The sequence below is a fragment of the Heptranchias perlo genome, unplaced genomic scaffold (assembly GCF_035084215.1).
Source record: "Heptranchias perlo isolate sHepPer1 unplaced genomic scaffold, sHepPer1.hap1 HAP1_SCAFFOLD_169, whole genome shotgun sequence".
NCBI lineage: Eukaryota > Metazoa > Chordata > Chondrichthyes > Hexanchiformes > Hexanchidae > Heptranchias > Heptranchias perlo.
The window spans coordinates 533,008-555,226 of NW_027138958.1; the positions used below are offsets into that span (position 1 = coordinate 533,008).

Here is a 22,219-nt window from a genome sequence, read left to right on the forward strand (position 1 = left end):
TTCAAGAAGGCGGCTCACCACCACCTTCTCAAGGGCAGTTAGGGATGGGCAATAAATGCTGGCCTCACCAGCGACGCCCACATCCCATGAATGAATTTTTAAAAATAGACCCACAATGATACCCCCATGCAATGAAACATATTCCAATGATGACAACCCCTATAAAGATTCACAGCCAAATAAAAATATCTCCATGTGAAGAAATACAGTCCCAGCGAGATATCACCATCTAAAGATTCACATTCCCATAATGATATCTCCATCTAAAGATACACATTCCCATAATGATATCTCCATCTAAAGATACACATTCCCATAATGATATCTCCATCTAAAGATACACATTCCCACAATGATATCTCCATCTAAAGATACACATTCCCATAATGATGTCTCCATCTAAAGATACACATTCCCATAATGATATCACCATCTAAAGATACACATTCCCATAATGATATCTCCATCTAAAGATACACATTCCCATAATGATATCTCCATCTAAAGATACACATTCCCATAATGATATCTCCATCTAAAGATACACATTCCCATAATGATATCTCCATCTAAAGATACACATTCCCATAATGATATCTCCATCTAAAGATACACATTCCCATAATGATATCTCCATCTAAAGATACACATTCCCATAATGATATCTCCATCTAAAGATACACATTCCCATCATGATATCTCCATCTAAAGATTAACATTCCCATAATGATATCTCCATCTAAAGATACACATTCCCATAATGATATCTCCATCTAAAGATTCACATTCCCATAATGATATCTCCATCTAAAGATACACATTCCCATAATGATATCTCCATCTAAAGATACACATTCCCATAATGGTATCTCCATCTAAAGATACATATTCCCATAATGATATCTCCATCTAAAGATACACATTCCCATACTGATATCACCATCTAAAGATACACATTCCCATAATGATATCTCCATCTAAAGATTCACATTCCCATAATGATATCTCCATCTAAAGATACACATTCCCATAATGATATCACCATCTAAAGATACACATTCCCATAATGATATCTCCATCTAAAGATACACATTCCCATCATGATATCTCCATCGAAAGATTCACATTCCCATAATGATATCTCCATCTAAAGATACACATTCCCATCATGATATCTCCATCGAAAGATTCACATTCCCATAATGATATCTCCATCTAAAGATACACATTCCCATCATGATATCTCCATCTAAAGATACACATTCCCATAATGATATCTCCATCTAAAGATACACATTCCCATAATGATATCTCCATCTAAAGATACACATTCCCATAATGGTATCTCCATCTAAAGATACACATTCCCATAATGATATCTCCATCTAAAGATACACATTCCCATAATGATATCACCATCTAAAGATACACATTCCCATAATGATATCTCCATCTAAAGATTCACATTCCCATAATGATATCTCCATCTAAAGATACACATTCCCATAATGATATCACCATCTAAAGATACACATTCCCATAATGATATCTCCATCTAAAGATACACATTCCCATACTGATATCTCCATCTAAAGATTCACATTCCCATAATGATATCTCCATCTAAAGATTCACATTCCCATAATGATATCTCCATCCAAAGATACACATTCCCATAATGATATCTCCATCTAAAGATACACATTCCCATAATGATATCTCCATCTAAAGATACACATTCCCATAATGATATCACCATCTAAAGATACACATTCCCATAATGATATCACCATCTAAAGATTCACATTCCCATAATGATATCTCCATCTAAAGATACACATTCCCATAATGATATCACCATCTAAAGATACACATTCCCATAATGATATCACCATCTAAAGATACACATTCCCATAATGATATCTCCATCTAAAGCTATAGATTCCCATAATGATATCTCCATCTAAAGATTCACATTCTCATAATGATATCTCCATCTAAAGATACACATTCCCATAATGATATCACCATCTAAAGATACACATTCCCATAATGATATCTCCATCTAAAGATACACATTCCCATAATGATATCTCCATCTAAAGATACACATTCCCATAATGATATCTCCATCTAAAGATTCACATTCCCATAATGATATCTCCATCTAAAGATACACATTCCCATAATGATATCTCCATCTAAAGATACAAATTCCCAAAATGATATCTCCATCTAAAGATACACATTCCCATAATGATATCTCCATCTAAAGATACACATTCCCATAATGATATCTCCATCTAAAGCTATAGATTCCCATAATGATATCTCCATCTAAAGATTCACATTCCCATAATGATATCTCCATCTAAAGATTCACATTCCCATAATGATATCTCCATCTAAAGATACACATTCCCATAACGATATCTCCATCTAAAGATTCACATTCCCATAATGATATCACCATCTAAAGATACACATTCCCATAATGATATCTCCATCTAAAGATTCACATTCCCATAATGATATCTCCATCTAAAGATTCACATTCCCATAATGATATCTCCATCTAAAGATTCACATTCCCATAATGATATCTCCATCTAAAGATTCACATTCCCATAATGATATCTCCATCTAAAGATACACATTCCCATAATAATATCTCCATCTAAAGATTCACATTCCCATAATGATATCTCCATCTAAAGATTCACATTCCCATAATGATATCTCCATCTAAAGATTCACATTCCCATAATGATATCACCATCTAAAGATACACATTCCCATAATGATATCTCCATCTAAAGATTCACATTCCCATAATGATATCACCATCTAAAGATACACATTCCCATAATGATATCTCCATCTAAAGATTCACATTCCCATAATGATATCTCCATCTAAAGATTCACATTCCCATAATGATATCACCATCTAAAGATACACATTCCCATAATGATATCTCCATCTAAAGATTCACATTCCCATAATGATATCACCATCTAAAGATACACATTCCCATAATGATATCTCCATCTAAAGATTCACATTCCCATAATGATATCTCCATCTAAAGATACACATTCCCATAATGATATCTCCATCTAAAGATTCACATTCCCATAATGATATCTCCATCTAAAGATTCACATTCCCATAATGATATCTCCATCTAAAGATTCACATTCCCATAATGATATCTCCATCTAAAGATTCACATTCCCATAATGATATCTCCATCTAAAGATTCACATTCCCATAATGATATCACCATCTAAAGATACACATTCCCATAATGATATCTCCATCTAAAGATTCACATTCCCATAATGATATCACCATCTAAAGATACACATTCCCATAATGATATCTCCATCTAAAGATTCACATTCCCATAATGATATCTCCATCTAAAGATTCACATTCCCATAATGATATCACCATCTAAAGATACACATTCCCATAATGATATCTCCATCTAAAGATTCACATTCCCATAATGATATCACCATCTAAAGATACACATTCCCATAATGATATCTCCATCTAAAGATTCACATTCCCATAATGATATCACCATCTAAAGATACACATTCCCATAATGATATCTCCATCTAAAGATTCACATTCCCATAATGATATCTCCATCTAAAGATTCACATTCCCATAATGATATCTCCATCTAAAGATTCACATTCCCATAATGATATCTCCATCTAAAGATTCACATTCCCATAATGATATCTCCATCTAAAGATACACATTCCCATAATAATATCTCCATCTAAAGATTCACATTCCCATAATGATATCACCATCTAAAGATTCACATTCCCATAATGATATCTCCATCTAAAGATACACATTCCCATAATAATATCTCCATCTAAAGATTCACATTCCCATAATGATATCTCCATCTAAAGATTCACATTCCCATAATGATATCTCCATCTAAAGATTCACATTCCCATAATGATATCTCCATCTAAAGATTCACATTCCCATAATGATATCTCCATCTAAAGATACACATTCCCATAATAATATCTCCATCTAAAGATTCACATTCCCATAATGATATCTCCATCTAAAGATTCACATTCCCATAATGATATCTCCATCTAAAGATTCACATTCCCATAATGATATCTCCATCTAAAGATTCACATTCCCATAATGATATCACCATCTAAAGATACACATTCCCATAATGATATCTCCATCTAAAGATTCACATTCCCATAATGATATCTCCATCTAAAGCTATAGATTCCCATAATGATATCTCCATCTAAAGATACACATTCCCATAATGATATCTCCATCTAAAGATTCACATTCCCATAATGATATCACCATCTAAAGATACACATTCCCATAATGATATCTCCATCTAAAGATTCACATTCCCATAATGATATCTCCATCTAAAGCTATAGATTCCCATAATGATATCACCATCTAAAGATACACATTCCCATAATGATATCTCCATCTAAAGATTCACATTCCCATAATGATATCTCCATCTAAAGATTCACATTCCCATAATGATATCTCCATCTAAAGATTCACATTCCCATAATGATATCTCCATCTAAAGATACACATTCCCATAATGATATCTCCATCTAAAGATTCACATTCCCATAATGATATCTCCATCTAAAGCTATAGATTCCCATAATGATATCACCATCTAAAGATACACATTCCCATAATGATATCTCCATCTAAAGATACACATTCCCATAATGATATCTCCATCTAAAGCTATAGATTCCCATAATGATATCTCGATCTAAAGATACACATTACCATAATGATATCTCCATCTAAAGATTCACATTCCCATACTGATATCTCCATCTAAAGATTCACATTCCCATAATGATATCTCCATCTAAAGATTCACATTCCCATAATGATATCACCATCTTAAGATACACATTCCCATACTGATATCTCCATCTAAAGATTCACATTCCCATAATGATATCTCCATCTAAAGATACACATTCCCATAATGATATCTCCATCTAAAGATACACATTCCCATACTGATATCTCCATCTAAAGATACACATTCCCATAATGATATCACCATCTAAAGATACACATTCCCATAATGATATCTCCATCTAAAGATACACATTCCCATAATGATATCTCCATCTAAAGATACACATTCCCATAATGATATCTCCATCTAAAGCTATAGATTCCCATAATGATATCTCCATCTAAAGATACACATTCCCATACTGATATCTCCATCTAAAGATTCACATTCCCATACTGATATCTCCATCTAAAGATTCACATTCCCATAATGATATCTCCATCTAAAGATTCACATTCCCATACTGATATCTCCATCTAAAGATTCACATTCCCATAATGATATCACCATCTTAAGATACACATTCCCATACTGATATCTCCATCTAAAGATTCACATTCCCATAATGATATCACCATCTAAAGATACACATTCCCATAATGATATCTCCATCTAAAGATACACATTCCCATACTGATATCTCCATCTAAAGATACACATTCCCATAATGATATCACCATCTAAAGATACACATTCCCATAATGATATCTCCATCTAAAGATACACATTCCCATAATGATATGTCCATCTAAAGATACACATTCCCATAATGATATCTCCATCTAAAGCTATAGATTCCCATAATGATATCTCCATCTAAAGATACACATTCCCATAATGATATCTCCATCTAAAGATACACATTCCCATAATGATATCTCCATCTAAAGATACACATTCCCATAATGATATCTCCATCTAAAGATACACATTCCCATAATGATATCTCCATCTAAAGCTATAGATTCCCATAATGATATCTCCATCTAAAGATTCACATTCCCATAATGATATCTCCATCTAAAGATTCACATTCCCATAATAATATCTCCATCTAAAGATACACATTCCCATAATGATATCTCCATCTAAAGATACACATTCCCATAATGATATCTCCATCTAAAGATTCACATTCCCATAATGATATCTCCATCTAAAGATACACATTCCCATAATGATATCACCATCTAAAGATACACATTCCCATAATGATATCTCCATCTAAAGATACACATTCCCATACTGATATCTCCATCTAAAGATACACATTCCCATAATGATATCACCATCTAAAGATACACATTCCCATAATGATATCTCCATCTAAAGATACACATTCCCATAATGATATGTCCATCTAAAGATACACATTCCCATAATGATATCTCCATCTAAAGCTATAGATTCCCATAATGATATCTCCATCTAAAGATACACATTCCCATAATGATATCTCCATCTAAAGATACACATTCCCATAATGATATCTCCATCTAAAGATACACATTCCCATAATGATATCTCCATCTAAAGATACACATTCCCATAATGATATCTCCATCTAAAGCTATAGATTCCCATAATGATATCTCCATCTAAAGATTCACATTCCCATAATGATATCTCCATCTAAAGATTCACATTCCCATAATAATATCTCCATCTAAAGATACACATTCCCATAATGATATCTCCATCTAAAGATACACATTCCCATAATGATATCTCCATCTAAAGATTCACATTCCCATAATGATATCTCCATCTAAAGATACACATTCCCATAATGATATCTCCATCTAAAGATTCACATTCCCATAATAATATCTCCATCTAAAGATACACATTCCCATAATAATATCTCCATCTAAAGATACACATTCCCATAATGATATCTCCATCTAAAGATACACATTCCCATACTGATATCTCCATCTAAAGATACACATTCCCATACTGATATCTCCATCTAAAGATACACATTCCCATAATGATATCTCCATCTAAAGATACACATTCCCATAATGATATCTCCATCTAAAGATTCACATTCCCATAATGATATCACCATCTAAAGATTCACATTCCCATCATAATATCTCCATCTAAAGATACACATTCCCATAATGATATCACCATCTAAAGATTCACATTCCCATAATAATATCTCCATCTAAAGATACACATTCCCATAATGATATCTCCATCTATAGATTCACATTCCCATAATAATATCTCCATCTAAAGATACACATTCCCATAATGATATCTCCATCTAAAGATTCACATTCCCATAATGATATCACCATCTAAAGATTCACATTCCCATAATAATATCTCCATCTAAAGATACACATTCCCATAATAATATCTCCATCTAAAGATACACATTCCCATAATATTATCTCCATCTAAAGATTCACATTCCCATAATGATATCACCATCTAAAGATTCACATTCCCATAATAATATCTCCATCTAAAGATACACATTCCCATAATGATATCTCCATCTAAAGATTCACATTCCCATAATGATATCACCATCTAAAGATTCACATTCCCATAATAATATCTCCATCTAAAGATTCACATTCCCATAATAATATCTCCATCTAAAGATACACATTCCCATAATGATATCTCCATCTAAAGCTACAGATTCCCATAATGATATCTCCATCTAAAGATTCACATTCCCATGATGATATCTCCATCTAAAGATACAAATTCCCACAATGATATCACCATCTAAAGATACACATTCACATAGTGATATCTCCATCTAAAGATACACATTCACATAATGATATCTCCATCTAAAGATACACATTCCCATAATGATATCTCCATCTTAAGATACACATTCCCATAATGATATCACCATCTAAAGATACACATTCCCAACATGATATCTCCATCTAAAGATACATATTCCCATAATGATATCTCCATCTAAAGATTCACAGGCCCATAATGATATCACCATGTAAAGATATACAGTCCCACAATAACATCTCCCTGTAAAGATACACAGTCCATTCAAGATATTTCCATTTAAAGATACATGATCTCAGCGTGATATCTCCATGTAAAGATACACAGCCCAACAGTGAATCATAGAATCATAGAAAGATTACAACACGGAAGGAGGCCATTTGGCCCATCGAGTCTATGCCGGCTCTATGCAGTAGCAATCCAGCTAGTCCCACTCCCCCACCCTTTCCCTGTAGCCCTGCAAATTTTCCCTTTCAAGTACTTATCCAGTTCCCTTTTGAAGGCCATGATTGAATCTGCCTCCACCACCCCCTCAGGCAGTGCATTCCAGATCATAACCACTCAATGTGTAAAAAAGTTTTTCCTCATGTCACCTTTGGTTCTTTTGTCAATCACCTTAAACCTATGTCCTCTGGTTCTTGACCCTTCTGCCAATGGGAACAGTTTCTCTCTATCTACTCTGTCTAGACCCTTCATGATTTTGAACACCTCTATCAAATCTCCTCTCAACCATCTCTGTTCCAAGGAGAACAACCCCAGCTTCTCCAGTCTATCCACATAACTAAAATCCGTCATCCCTGGAATCATTCTGGTAAATCTCTTCTGCACCCTCTCTAAGGCCTTCACATCTTTCCTGAAGTGCGGTGCCCAGAACTGGACACAATACTCCACTTGTGGCCGAACCAGTGTTTTATAAAGGTTCATCATGACTTCCATACTTTTGTACTCTATGCCTTTATTTATAAAGCCCAGGATCCCATTTGCTTTTTTAACCGCTTTCTCAACCTGCCCTGCCACCTTCAATGATTTGTGCACATATACCCCCAGATCTCTCTGTTCCTGTACCCCTTTTAGATTTGTGCCCTCTGGTTTATATTGCCTCTCCTCGTTCTTCCTACTGAAATGTATCACTTCGTATCAAGAAAAGCAGTGGTCCCAGCACTGACCCCTGGGGAACACCACTGTACACCTCCCTCCAGTCCGAAAAACAACCGTTCACCACTACTCTCTCTTTCCTGTCACTTAGCCAATTCTGTATCCATGTTGCTACTGCCCCCTTTATTCCATGGGCCGCAATCTTGATGATAAGCCTACCATGCACCACTTTATCAAACACCTTTTGAAAGTCCATATACACCACACCAACCGCATTGCCCTCATCTACCCTCTCTGTTACCTCATCAAAAAACTCTATCAGGTTAGTTAAACACGATTTGCCTTTAACAAATCCGTGCTGGCTTTTCCTAATCAATCCACCCTCGTCCAAGTAACTGTTAATTCTCTCCCGGATTATCGTTTCTAAAAGTTTCCCCACCACTGAGGTTAAACTGACTGGCCTATGGTTGCTGGGTTTATCCTTACACTCTTTTTTGAACAAGGGTGTAATATTTGCAATTCTCCAGTCCTCTGACACCACTCCTGTATCTAAGGATGTTTGGAAGATTATGACCAGTACCTCTGCAATTTCCACCCTTACTTCCCTCAGCAACCTAGAGTGCATCCCATCCGGATCAGGTGACTTATCTACTTTAAGTACAGCTAGCCTTTCAAGTACCACTTCTTTATCAATTTTTAGCCCATCTAGTATCTTAATTATATCTTCCTTTACTGAGACTCTGGCAGCATCTTCTTCCTTGGTAAAGACAGATGCAATGTACTCATTTAGTACCTCGACCATCCCCTCTGCCTCTATAAGTAGATCTTCTTTATGGCCTCTAATTGGCCCCACCCCTCCTCTTACTATCCTTTTACTGTTTACATGCTTGAAGAAGACTTTTGGATTCCCTTTTATATTGGCCGCCAGTCTATTCTCATACTCTCTCTTTGCCCCTCTTATTTCCTTTTTCACTTCCCCTCTGAACTTTCTATATTCAGCCCGGTTCTCACTTGTGTTATTAACCTGACATCTGTCATATGCCCCTTTTTCTGCTTCATCTTACTCACTATCTCTTCTGTCGTCCAGGGAGCTCTGGCTTTAGTTGCCCTACCTTTCCCCCTCGTGGGAATGTACCTAGACTGTAGCTGAACCATCTCCTCTTTAAAGGCCGCCCATTGTTCAATTACAGTTCTGCCTGCAAATCTTTGATTCTAATTTACCCGGGCCAGATCTGTTCTCATCCCACTGAAATTGGCTCTCCTCCAATTGAGTATTTTTACTTTACAGTGGTCCATGTCCTTTTTATAGCTATTCTAAACCTTATGATCCTGTGATCGCTGCTCCCTAAATGTTCCCCCACTGACACTTGCTCCACTTGGCCCGTCTCATTACCGAGAACCAAGTCCAGCAATGCCTCCTTCTTCATTGGGCCAGAAACATACTCGTTAAGAAGTATGTAAAGATACACAGTCCCACAATGACATCTGCATGTAAAGATACACAGTCCAACAATAATATCACCATGTAAAGATACACAGTCCAACAATAATATCACCATGTAAAGATACACAGTCCAACAATAATATCACCATGTAAAGATACACAGTCCAACAATAATATCACCATGTAAAGATACACAGTCCAACAATAATATCGCCATGTAAAGATACACAGTCCCATAATAATATCACCATGTAAAGATACACAGTCCAACAATAATATCACCATGTAAAGATACACAATCCAACAATAATATCACCATGTAAAGATACACAGTCCCATAATAATATCACCATGTAAAGATACACAGTCCAACAATAATATCACCATGTAAAGATACACAGTCCAACAATAATATCACCATGTAAAGATACACAGTCCAACAATAATATCACCATGTAAAGATACACAGTCCAACAATTATATCACCATGTAAAGATACACAGTCCAACAATAATATCACCATGTAAAGATACACAGTCCCATAATAATATCACCATGTAAAGATACACAGTCCCATAATAATATCACCATGTAAAGATACACAGTCCCATAATAATATCACCATGTAAAGATACACAGTCCAACAATAATATCACCATGTAAAGATACACAGTCCAACAATTATATCACCATGTAAAGATACACAGTCCCATAATAATATCACCATGTAAAGATACACAGTCCAACAATAATATCACCATGTAAAGATACACAGTCCAACAATAATATCACCATGTAAAGATACACAGTCCAACAATAATATCACCATGTAAAGATACACAGTCCAACAATAATATCACCATGTAAAGATACACAGTCCAACAATAATATCACCATGTAAAGATACACAGTCCAACAATAATATCACCATGTAAAGATACACAGTCCAACAATAATATCACCATGTAAAGATACACAGTCCCATAATAATATCACCATGTAAAGATACACAGTCCAACAATAATATCACCATGTAAAGATACACAGTCCAATAATAATATCACCATGTAAAGATACACAGTCCAACAATTATATCACCATGTAAAGATACACAGTCCAACAATAATATCACCATGTAAAGATACACAGTCCCACAATAATATCACCATGTAAAGATACACAGTCCAACAATAATAGCACCATGTAAAGATACACAGTCCCACAATAATATCACCATGTAAAGATACACAGTCCAACAATAATATCACCATGTAAAGATACACATTCCCACAATAATATCACCATGTAAAGATACACAGTCCAACAATAATATCACCATGTAAAGATACACAGTCCCATAATAATATCACCATGTAAAGATAATCCAAAAATGATATCTCCATGTAAAGGTACATGGTCTCACAGTGACATCTACATGTAAAGATACACAGTCCCATTTTGACATCCCCCTGAAAAGGTATACAGTTCCACAATGATATCCCCCTGTAAAGATACACTACCCTACAATGCTATCTCCATATAAAGATACACAGTCCCACAATGAAATCTCCATTTAAAGAAGCACAGTCCCATAATGATATCCACCTGTAAAGATTACAGTCCAACCATGACATCTCCCTGTAAAGATACACAGTCCAACCCTGACATCTCCCTGTAAAGATACACAGTCCAACCATGACATCTCCCTGTAAAGATACACAGTCCAACCATGACATCTCCCTGTAAAGATACACAGTCCAACCATGACACCTCCCTGTAAAGATACACAGTCCAACCATGACATCTCCCTGTAAAGATACACAGTCCAACCCTGACATCTCCCTGTAAAGATACACAGTCCAACCATGACATCTCCCTGTAAAGATACACAGTCCAACCATGACATCTCCCTGTAAAGATACACAGTCCAACCATGACACCTCCCTGTAAAGATACACAGTCCAACCATGACATCTCCCTGTAAAGATACACAGTCCAACCCTGACATCTCCCTGTAAAGATACACAGTCCAACCATGACATCTCCCTGTTAAGATACACAGTCCAACCATGACACCTCCCTGTAAAGATACACAGTCCAACCATGACATCTCCCTGTAAAGCTACGCAATCCAATAAAATATCTCCATGTAAAGATACATGATCCATGCATGATATCTCCATGTAAAGATACACAATCCCACAATGACATCTCCATGTAAAGATACACAATCCCACAATGACATCTCCATGTAAAGATACACAGTCCTGTAATTACATTCCCTGTAAAGCTACACAGTCCCACAACGATGTCACAATGTAACGATACACAGTCTCCCAGTGATATCTCCATGTAAAGATACACAATCACACCATCATATCTCTGTGTAAAGATATACAGTCCCACCGTGATATCTCCATGTAATGATACACTGTCCCAGAATGTTTATCTCCATCTAAAGATACACAGTCCCACAATGATGTCACCCTGTAAAGATACACATCCCCATAATGACATCCGCCTGTAAAGAAACACAGCACCATAGCGATATCACCATTTAAAGCTACACAGTCCCACAATAACATCTCCCTGCAAAGATACAGAGACCTACAATGATATTTCCATGTAAAGATACACAACCCCACAAAAGCATCCCCCTGAAAATATACACAGTCCCACAATGACGACTCCATGTATAGATACACAATCTCACCATGATATCTCTACGTAAACATACACAGTCCCATAATAATATAACCACATAAAGATACATTCCCATGATAATGTAACCATGTAAAGATACACAGTCCCACAGTGACATTTCCCTGTAAAGATCCACAGTGACATCGCCACGTAAAGATACACAGTCCCATAATTACATACCTTGTAAAGATACGCAGTACCAAAATTACATCTGCATATAAAGCTACACAGTCCCACAACGATATCACAGTCTCCCAGTGATATCTCCATGTAAAGATACACAATCACACCATCATATCTCTGTGTAAAGATATACAGTCCCACCATGATATCTCCATGTAATGATACACTGTCCCAGAATGTTAGCTCCATCTAAAGATACACAGTCCCATAATGACAACTTCCTGTAAAGAAACACAGTTGCACATTGACATCTCACTGTAAAAATACACTGTCCCACAATGCATCTCCTTGTGAATATACACAGTCCCATAACGATATCTCCATGTAATGATATACAGTCCCATAATGCATCTCCTTGTGAATATACACAGTCTCATAACGATATCTCCATGTAATGATACACAGTCCCATAATGCATCTCCTTGTGAATATAACGATATCTCCATGTAATGATATACAGTCCCATAATGCATCTCCTTGTGAATATAACGATATCTCCATGTAATGATACACAGTCCCACAATGACATCTCCATTAAAAGATACACAGTCCTACAATGAAATGGCACCTCGACTCTCACTGAAACAAAATCTTGTCTGCCCCCGACAGCAGTGACAGACCACAGGCCACAATGTGTTGACCCAAGTCAGCAGCCAGTAAATGATTTCATTCAATGTGGAAAAACATTTAAAAGAGTTAACCCCAGAGTGTTGTTGGAGGGCATGTGCAGGGGTAACATTCTCTCCAATTCACTTGTAAATCTCCGAGCCCCTGGTTTCACACACTGTGATACTATCATAACTTTCATGCACTACAGTAATGGTGATTTAAAGGGGCATTGTCTTTTTAGAAATCTGGTTCCTGTTTCATATACAAACACAAAAATATGAAGATTTAAATCAGGTCCAAAGACATTGTGCTGCCTTCTGCCATCTGGCTCTTCTCTTTTCCCAAATAAGAACAGCTGGACGGGCTCAACATGCCATCCAATCAGGAGAAGGGCAGACGACGACACAACTGGACGGGCTCAACACACCATCCAATCAGGAGAAGGGCAGACGCCGTGCCATCCAATTAATGGAACACCCTTGGAGTGTTATGTTTGGCAACATCTTGATGGAGAAGTGACAATACTTATCCTGGCGAGGACCGGTGGGGGGGGTGGGTGGGTATAAGGACCGGGGGGGAGTAGGACCGGGTGGGTATAAGGACCGGTGGGGAGTAGGACCGGGGGTGGGGGTAATAAGGACCGGGGGGGAGTAGGACCGGGGTGGGGGGTATAAGGACCGGGGGGGAGTAGGACCGGGAGGATATAAGGACCGGGGGAGAGTAGGACCGGGGGGTATAAGGACTGGGGGTGAGTAGGACCGGGGGGGGTATAAGGACCGGGGGGAGTAGGACCGGGGGGGTATAAGGACCGGGGGGGGTATAAGGACCGGGGGGGAGTAGGACCGGGGGGGGGTATAAGGACCGGGGGTTATAAGGACCGGGGGTGAGTAGGACTGGGGGGTATGAGGACCGGGGGGGTATAAGGACTGGGGGGTATAAGGACTGGGGGGGGTATGAGGACTGGGGGGTATAAGGACCAGGTAGGGTATTAGGACCAGGGGGGGGGTATAAGGACTGGGGGGTATATAAGGACCGTGGGGAATAAGGACCGGGGAGGTATAAGGACTGGGGGGGTATGAGGACTGGGGGGTATAAGGACCAGGGAGGGTATTAGGACCGGGGAGGGGGTATAAGGACTGGGGGGGTATTAGGACTGGGGGGGTATGAGGACTGGGGGGGGTATGAAAGCCGGGGGTATATAAGGACCGGGAGGTATAAGGACCAGGGGGTATGAGGACCAGGGGGTATGAGGACCGGGGGATATGAGGACCGGTGGATATAAGGACCGGGGGGGTATAAGGACCGGGGGTATAAGGACCGGGGGTATAAGGACCGGGGGGAATGAGGACCAGAGGGTATAAGGACCGGGGGTATAAGGACCGGGGGTATAAGGACCGGGGGGTATGAGGACCGGGGGGTATAAGGACCGGGGGGTATGAGGACCTGGGCTATAAGGACCGGGGGATATAAGGACCAGGGGATATAAGGACCGGGGGTATAAGGACCGGGGGGTATAAGGACCGGGGGATATAAGGACCGGGGGTATAAGGACCGGGGGTATAAGGACCGGGGGATATAAGGACCGGGGATATAAGGACCGGGTGTATAAGGACCGGGAGGTATGTGGACCGGGGAGTATAAGGACCGGGGGGGTATAAGGACCGGGGGTATAAGGACCGGGGGGTATGAGGACCGGGGGGGTATAAGGACCGGGGGGTATGAGGACCGGGGGGTATAAGGACCGGGGAGTATAAGGACCGGGGAGTATAAGGACTGGGGGGTATAAGGACCGGGGGGTATGAGGACCGGGGGGTATAAGGACCGGGGGTATGAGGACCGGGGGGTATGAGGACCGGGGGTATAAGGACCGGGGTGGTATAAGGACCGGGGGTATAAGGACCGGGGAGTATGAGGACCGGGGGGTATAAGGACCGGGGGTATGAGGACCGGGGGTATAAGGACCGGGGTGGTATAAGGACCGGGGAGTATAAGGACCGGGGGTATAAGGACCGGGGGGTATGAGGACCGGGGGTATAAGGACCGGGGGTATAAGGACCGGGGTGGTATAAGGACCGGGGAGTATAAGGACCGGGGGGGTATAAGGACCGGGGGGGTATGAGGACCGGGGGTATAAGGACCGGGGGGTATAAGGACCGGGGGGTATAAGGACCGGGGTGGTATAAGGACCGGGGGGTATAAGGACCGGGGGTATAAGGACCGGGGGGTATGAGGACCGGGGGGTATAAGGACCGGGGGTATAAGGACCGGGGGTTACAAGGACCGGGGGGTATGAGGACCGGGGGTATAAGGACCGGGGGTATAAGGACCGGGGGGTATGAGGACCGGGGGTATAAGGACCGGGGGGTATAAGGACCGGGGTGGTATAAGGACCGGGGAGTATAAGGACCGGGGGTATAAGGACCGGGGGGTATGAGGACCGGGGGGTATAAGGACCGGGGGTATAAGGACCGGGGGTATGAGGACCGGGGGTATAAGGACCAGGGGGTATAAGGACCGGGGGGTATAAGGACCGGGGGTATAAGGACCGGGGGGTATAAGGACCGGAGGTATAAGGACCGGGGGGCTATGAGGACCGGAGGTATAAGGACCGGGGGGTATGAGGACCGGGGATATAAGGACCGGGGGGTATGAGGACCGGGGGTATAAGGACCGGAGGTATAAGGACCGGGGGGTATAAGGACCGGAGGTATAAGGACCGGGGGGTATAAGGAACGGAGGTATAAGGACCGGGGGGGTATGAGGACCAGAGGTATAAGGACCGGGGGGTATGAGGACCGGGGATATAAGGACCGGGGGGTATGAGGACCGGGGGTATAAGGACCGGGGTGGTATAAGGACCGGGGGGTATAAGGACCGGGGTGGTATAAGGACCGGGGGGTATAAGGACCGGAGGTATAAGGACCGGGGGGTATGAGGACCGGGGGTATAAGGACCGGGGGGTATGAGGACCGGGGGTTACAAGGACCGGGGGGGGTATAAGGACTGGGGGGGTATGAGGACCAGGGGGTATAAGGACCGGGGGGGGTATAAGGACCGGGGGATATAAGGACCGGGGGGGGTATGAGGACCGGGGGGGGTTATGAGGGCCGGGGGTTACAAGGACCGGGGGGGTATAAGGACTGGGGGGGTATGAGGACCAGGGGGTATAAGGAACGGGGGGGTTTAAGGACCGGGGGGGGGGGTATGAGGACTGGGGGGGTATAAGGACTGGGGGGGTATAAGGGCTGGGGGGGTATATGGACTGGGGGGGTATAAGGACTGGGGGGTATAAGGACTGTGGGGGGTGGTATGAGGACCGGGGGGTATAAGGACTGGGGGGTTTTAAGGATCGGGGGGGGTATGAGGACTGGGGGGGGTATAAGGACTGGGGGATATAAGGACTGGGGGGGGTGGTATGAGGACCGGGGGTGTTTAAGGACCGGGATGGGGGGGTGGAGGAGAGGGACCTCACAACGTTCTGTCTGTAATTGGAACACACTTTCCACCAACAGGCTCCCCTTAAGGACAAAGAGAGTGAATTTCTTAAGGGGAAGGGGTTTAGGGTGTTGGGTGTTGGGGGTCAGAGGTGGGGCATCAGGAGTGGGGTGTGGAGTGTTGGGGCTTGGGGGTCAATGGAGGGCATGTTGGGGTTTGGTGTCAGGTTGGGGGTATTGGGGGTTGGGAGTGAGGGTCGGGGGTCAATAGTAGGGGTGTTGGGGTTGGGGGTCAGGGGTGGAGGTGTGAGGGGTCGGAGGTCGGGGCATTGGGGGTGTTGGTGGCTGCAGGTTTGGGATGGGAGGTGTGAGGTGGAGGGGTCGGGGTGGGGTTTGGTGGGGGTTCGGGGGTCGGAGGCGGGGGCTTGGGGGTGGGGTGGGGTTCGGGGTGGAGCTGGGGGTCCAGGGGTGTGGTGGGGGTTCGGGGGTGGAGTGGGGGTTCGGGGGTGGGGTGGGGGTTCGGGAGTCGGGGTGTGGGGTGGAAGGGTCGGGGGTGGAGGTGGGAGTTCGGGTTGGGGTGGGGGTTTCGGGGGTCGGGGGTGTTGGTTCAGGGGTCGGGGTGGGGGTTCGAGGGTCGGGTGTGGGGGTTTGGGGGGTCAGGGTGGGTGTTTGGGGGTGTGAGTTCGGGTTGGCGGTGGGGGTTCGGGGGTCTGAGGTTCGGGGGTGGGGGTTCAGGGGTCGGAGGTTCGGGGGTGGGGGTTTAGGGGTCGGAGTTCGGGGGTGGGGGTTCGGGGGTCGGAGGTTCGGGGGTGGGGGTTCAGGGGTCGGAGGTTCGGGGGTGGGGGTTTAGGGGTCGGAGGTTCGGGGGTGGGGGTTCAGGGGTCGGAGGTTCGGGGGTGGGGGTTCAGGGGTCGGAGGTTCGGGGGTGGGGGTTTAGGGGTCGGAGTTTGGGGGTGGGGGTTCAGGTTGGAGGTGGGAGTTCAGGGTTGGGGTCGAGGGTTCGGCGGTGGGGGTGGGGGTTCAGGGGTGGGAGTGGGGGTGGGGGTTCAGGGGTGGGGGTGGGGGTGGGGGTTCAGGGGTGGGGATGGGGGTGAAGTTTCAGGGGTGGCAGTGGGGGTTTGGGGTACGTGGGTGGGGGTTCGGTAGTCTGAGGTTCGGTGGTGGGGACTCAGGGTCGGAGGTTCGGGGGTGGGGGTTTAGGGGTCGGAGTTCGGGGGTGGGGGTTCGGCTTGGAGGTGGGAGTTCAGGTTGGGGGTTCGGGGGTTGGGGTGGGGGTGGGGGTTCGGGGGTGGGGGTTTGGGGGTCGGGGGCCAGGGGTCGGGGGTCGGGGGTCGGTGCTGGGACGTGGTCTGCCCACCCTGCCACCCTAACTTAACCCTGTCAACGAAGTGGAACGGGAGGTAAATTCACCCCCAACCCCTGCCTCGACATTCCGGAGCAAGGCCGGGATATAAAGGCAACATTGAACTGAAACACAGGCAGGTGGTGATGGGGGATAAAGATGGGATAATGTGCGGAGACTGAGATTGAAGAGACCGAGCAGGCTGGCGATACTTGAAAGGAGCGAGAAGGCAAACAGCACTTACCCAGAACAAGAGGTTAAAGATGAACATGAGGTACTTGAGACACTGCAAGCAGTTCTGAGCCATGCTGCATCTCTTCAGCTCCAGAAGGAATATAAAGGAGAGATCCAGGTAAAAGACCACGTATTTACTGCCCTTCGGGGACGTATACTCCGCTTTGCTGGCTTTAGGCCCTGGGTTAGTGTGCAATCCAAAGAAGGAGGAGTTGGCCCCAAACTGGCCGCCGTACAGGCTGCTGTAGCGGCGAAAGGCCCCGTGTGCAGCAGAGTAGTCCTTGCTGTCCAGGGACGGGCTGCGGTGATAGGCCGATTCATCGCTGTCCGATCGATTCATCTTCGAACGACTTCTGTGGGATCTTTTCATGCACAAGAAACTCTTCTGCACATCAGCATGCTCTCAGAGTGAGAGGAGCCAAGCAAGGAAGTGGCATTCAGAGGAATCCCGATGGAGCGAGAAGTGGCTTCAAAGCAATCGCTGCCACTTGGGGGGATGATCTAACCCTCTTCAATTCCACCACAGGCAGCAGCACAGTAAGTGCCAATCACAAGCCCTTTCGCACATGGTGCAGCCAGCGACAGCCTCCCGGAGATCAGCTCTGTTTTGTATCCTGTGTGCCTGCTCGGCTGCAGGCTGTGATCTCCCCTCACTTCCAGCAAGTCAGCTCACCTGCCTCTCAATATCTACTCCCCACAGCAGCAGGTCCTGCCCTCATTCAGACCTCTGTCCTTCACTCCAGACTGAAGCTGCTCCTGACATCCAACCATCCCCGTCAGTCAGTGTCAAAGCACTCGCTGCTCTCTCCACAGATATTGCCTTTCCTCAGTGCCTGGTCAGCAATCTCAGCTCCTGCTCTCTGCCTCTCTCTCTCTCTCTCCAATCAAAGCTTCCCCGTCATTCCCCACAGCTCCCTCTCAGCCAATCATGGCTGTAGGTCCGGCAGCCAATAAGAGAGAGAGAGCAGCAGCAGGCTTCTGCAGAGGGGAGAAACATCTCCCTCTCCACACGGACACACAATCTCCCTCTCCACACGGACACACAATCTCCCTCTCCACACGGACACACAATCTCCCTCTCCACACGGACACACAATCTCCCTCTCCACACGGACACACAATCTCCCTCTCCACACGGACACACAATCTCCCTCTCCACACGGACACACAATCTCCCTCTCCACACGGACACACAATCTCCCTCTCCACACGGACACACAATCTCCCTCTCCACACGGACACACAATCTCCCTCTCCACACGGACACACAATCTCCCTCTCCACACGGACACACAATCTCCCTCTCCACACGGACACACAATCTCCCTCTCCACACGGACACACAATCTCCCTCTCCACACGGACACACAATCTCCCTCTCCACACGGACACACAATCTCCCTCTCCACACGGACACACAATCTCCCTCTCCACACGGACACACAATCTCCCTCTCCACACGGACACACAATCTCCCTCTCCACACGGACACACAATCTCCCTCTCCACACGGACACACAATCTCCCTCTCCACACGGACACACAATCTCCCTCTCCACACGGACACACAATCTCCCTCTCCACACGGACACACAATCACCCTCTCCACACGGACACACAATCTCCCTCTCCACACGGACACACAATCTCCCTCTCCACACGGACACACAATCTCCCTCTCCACACGGACACACAATCTCCCTCTCCACACGGACACACAATCTCCCTCTCCACACGGACACACAATCTCCCTCTCCACACGGACACACAATCTCCCTCTCCACACGGACACACAATCTCCCTCTCCACACGGACACACAATCTCCCTCTCCACACGGACACACAATCTCCCTCTCCACACGGACACACAATCTCCCTCTCCACACGGACACACAATCACCCTCTCCACACGGACACACAATCTCCCTCTCCACACGGACACACAATCTCCCTCTCCACACGGACACACAATCTCCCTCTCCACACGGACACACAATCTCCCTCTCCACACGGACACACAATCTCCCTCTCCACACGGACACACAATCTCCCTCTCCACACGGACACACAATCTCCCTCTCCACACGGACACACAATCTCCCTCTCCACACGGACACACAATCTCCCTCTCCACACGGACACACAATCTCCCTCTCCACACGGACACACAATCTCCCTCTCCACACGGACACACAATCACCCTCTCCACACGGACACACAATCTCCCTCTCCACACGGACACACAATCTCCCTCTCCACACGGACACACAATCTCCCTCTCCACACGGACACACAATCTCCCTCTCCACACGGACACACAATCTCCCTCTCCACACGGACACACAATCTCCCTCTCCACACGGACACACCGATACAACATCTCCCTCTCCACACGGACACATCGATACAACATCTCCCTCTCCACACGGACACATCGATACAACATCTCCCTCTCCACACGGACACAGCATCTCCCTCTCCACACGGACACACAATCTCCCTCTCCACACGGACACACAATCTCCCTCTCCACACGGACACACAATCTCCCTCTCCACACGGACACAGCATCTCCATCTCCACACGGACACACAATCTCCCTCTCCACACGGACACACAATCTCCCTCTCCACACGGACACACAATCTCCCTCTCCACACGGACACACAATCTCCCTCTCCACACGGACACACAATCTCCCTCTCCACACGGACACAGCATCTCCCTCTCCACACGGACACACAATCTCCCTCTCCACACGGACACAACATCTCCCTCTCCACACGGACACACAATCTCCCTCTCCACACGGACACACAATCTCCCTCTCCACACGGACACACAATCACCCTCTCCACACGGACACACAATCTCCCTCTCCACACGGACACACAATCTCCCTCTCCACACGGACACACAATCTCCCTCTCCACACGGACACACAATCTCCCTCTCCACACGGACACACAATCTCCCTCTCCACACGGACACACAATCTCCCTCTCCACACGGACACACAATCTCCCTCTCCACACGGACACACAATCTCCCTCTCCACACGGACACACAATCTCCCTCTCCACACGGACACAGCATCTCCCTCTCCACACGGACACACAATCTCCCTCTCCACACGGACACACAATCTCCCTCTCCACACGGACACACAATCTCCCTCTCCACACGGACACACAATCTCCCTCTCCACACGGACACACAATCTCCCTCTCCACACGGACACACAATCTCCCTCTCCACACGGAAACACAATCTCCCTCTCCACACGGACACACAATCTCCCTCTCCACACGGACACACAATCTCCCTCTCCACACAGACACACAATCTCCCTCTCCACACGGACACACAATCTCCCTCTCCACACGGACACAGCATCTCCCTCTCCACACGGACACACAATCTCCCTCTCCACACGGACACACAATCTCCCTCTCCACACGGACACACAATCT

The 22,219-nt window shown here is 44.6% G+C and overlaps 1 protein-coding gene across 1 annotated transcript in view; it reads right to left on the reverse strand.

Moving 5' to 3' along the window:
* Positions 1–19,086, reverse strand: part of LOC137309568 (tetraspanin-4-like) — a 308,549-nt gene extending 289,463 nt beyond the window's left edge. Inside the window, exon 1 of the mRNA XM_067977703.1 lies at positions 18,757–19,086. Within this exon, the coding sequence (XP_067833804.1) occupies positions 18,757–19,086 (330 nt within the window). The remainder of the gene's footprint in view (positions 1–18,756) is intronic.
* Between the last annotated feature and the right edge of the window lie 3,133 nt (positions 19,087–22,219).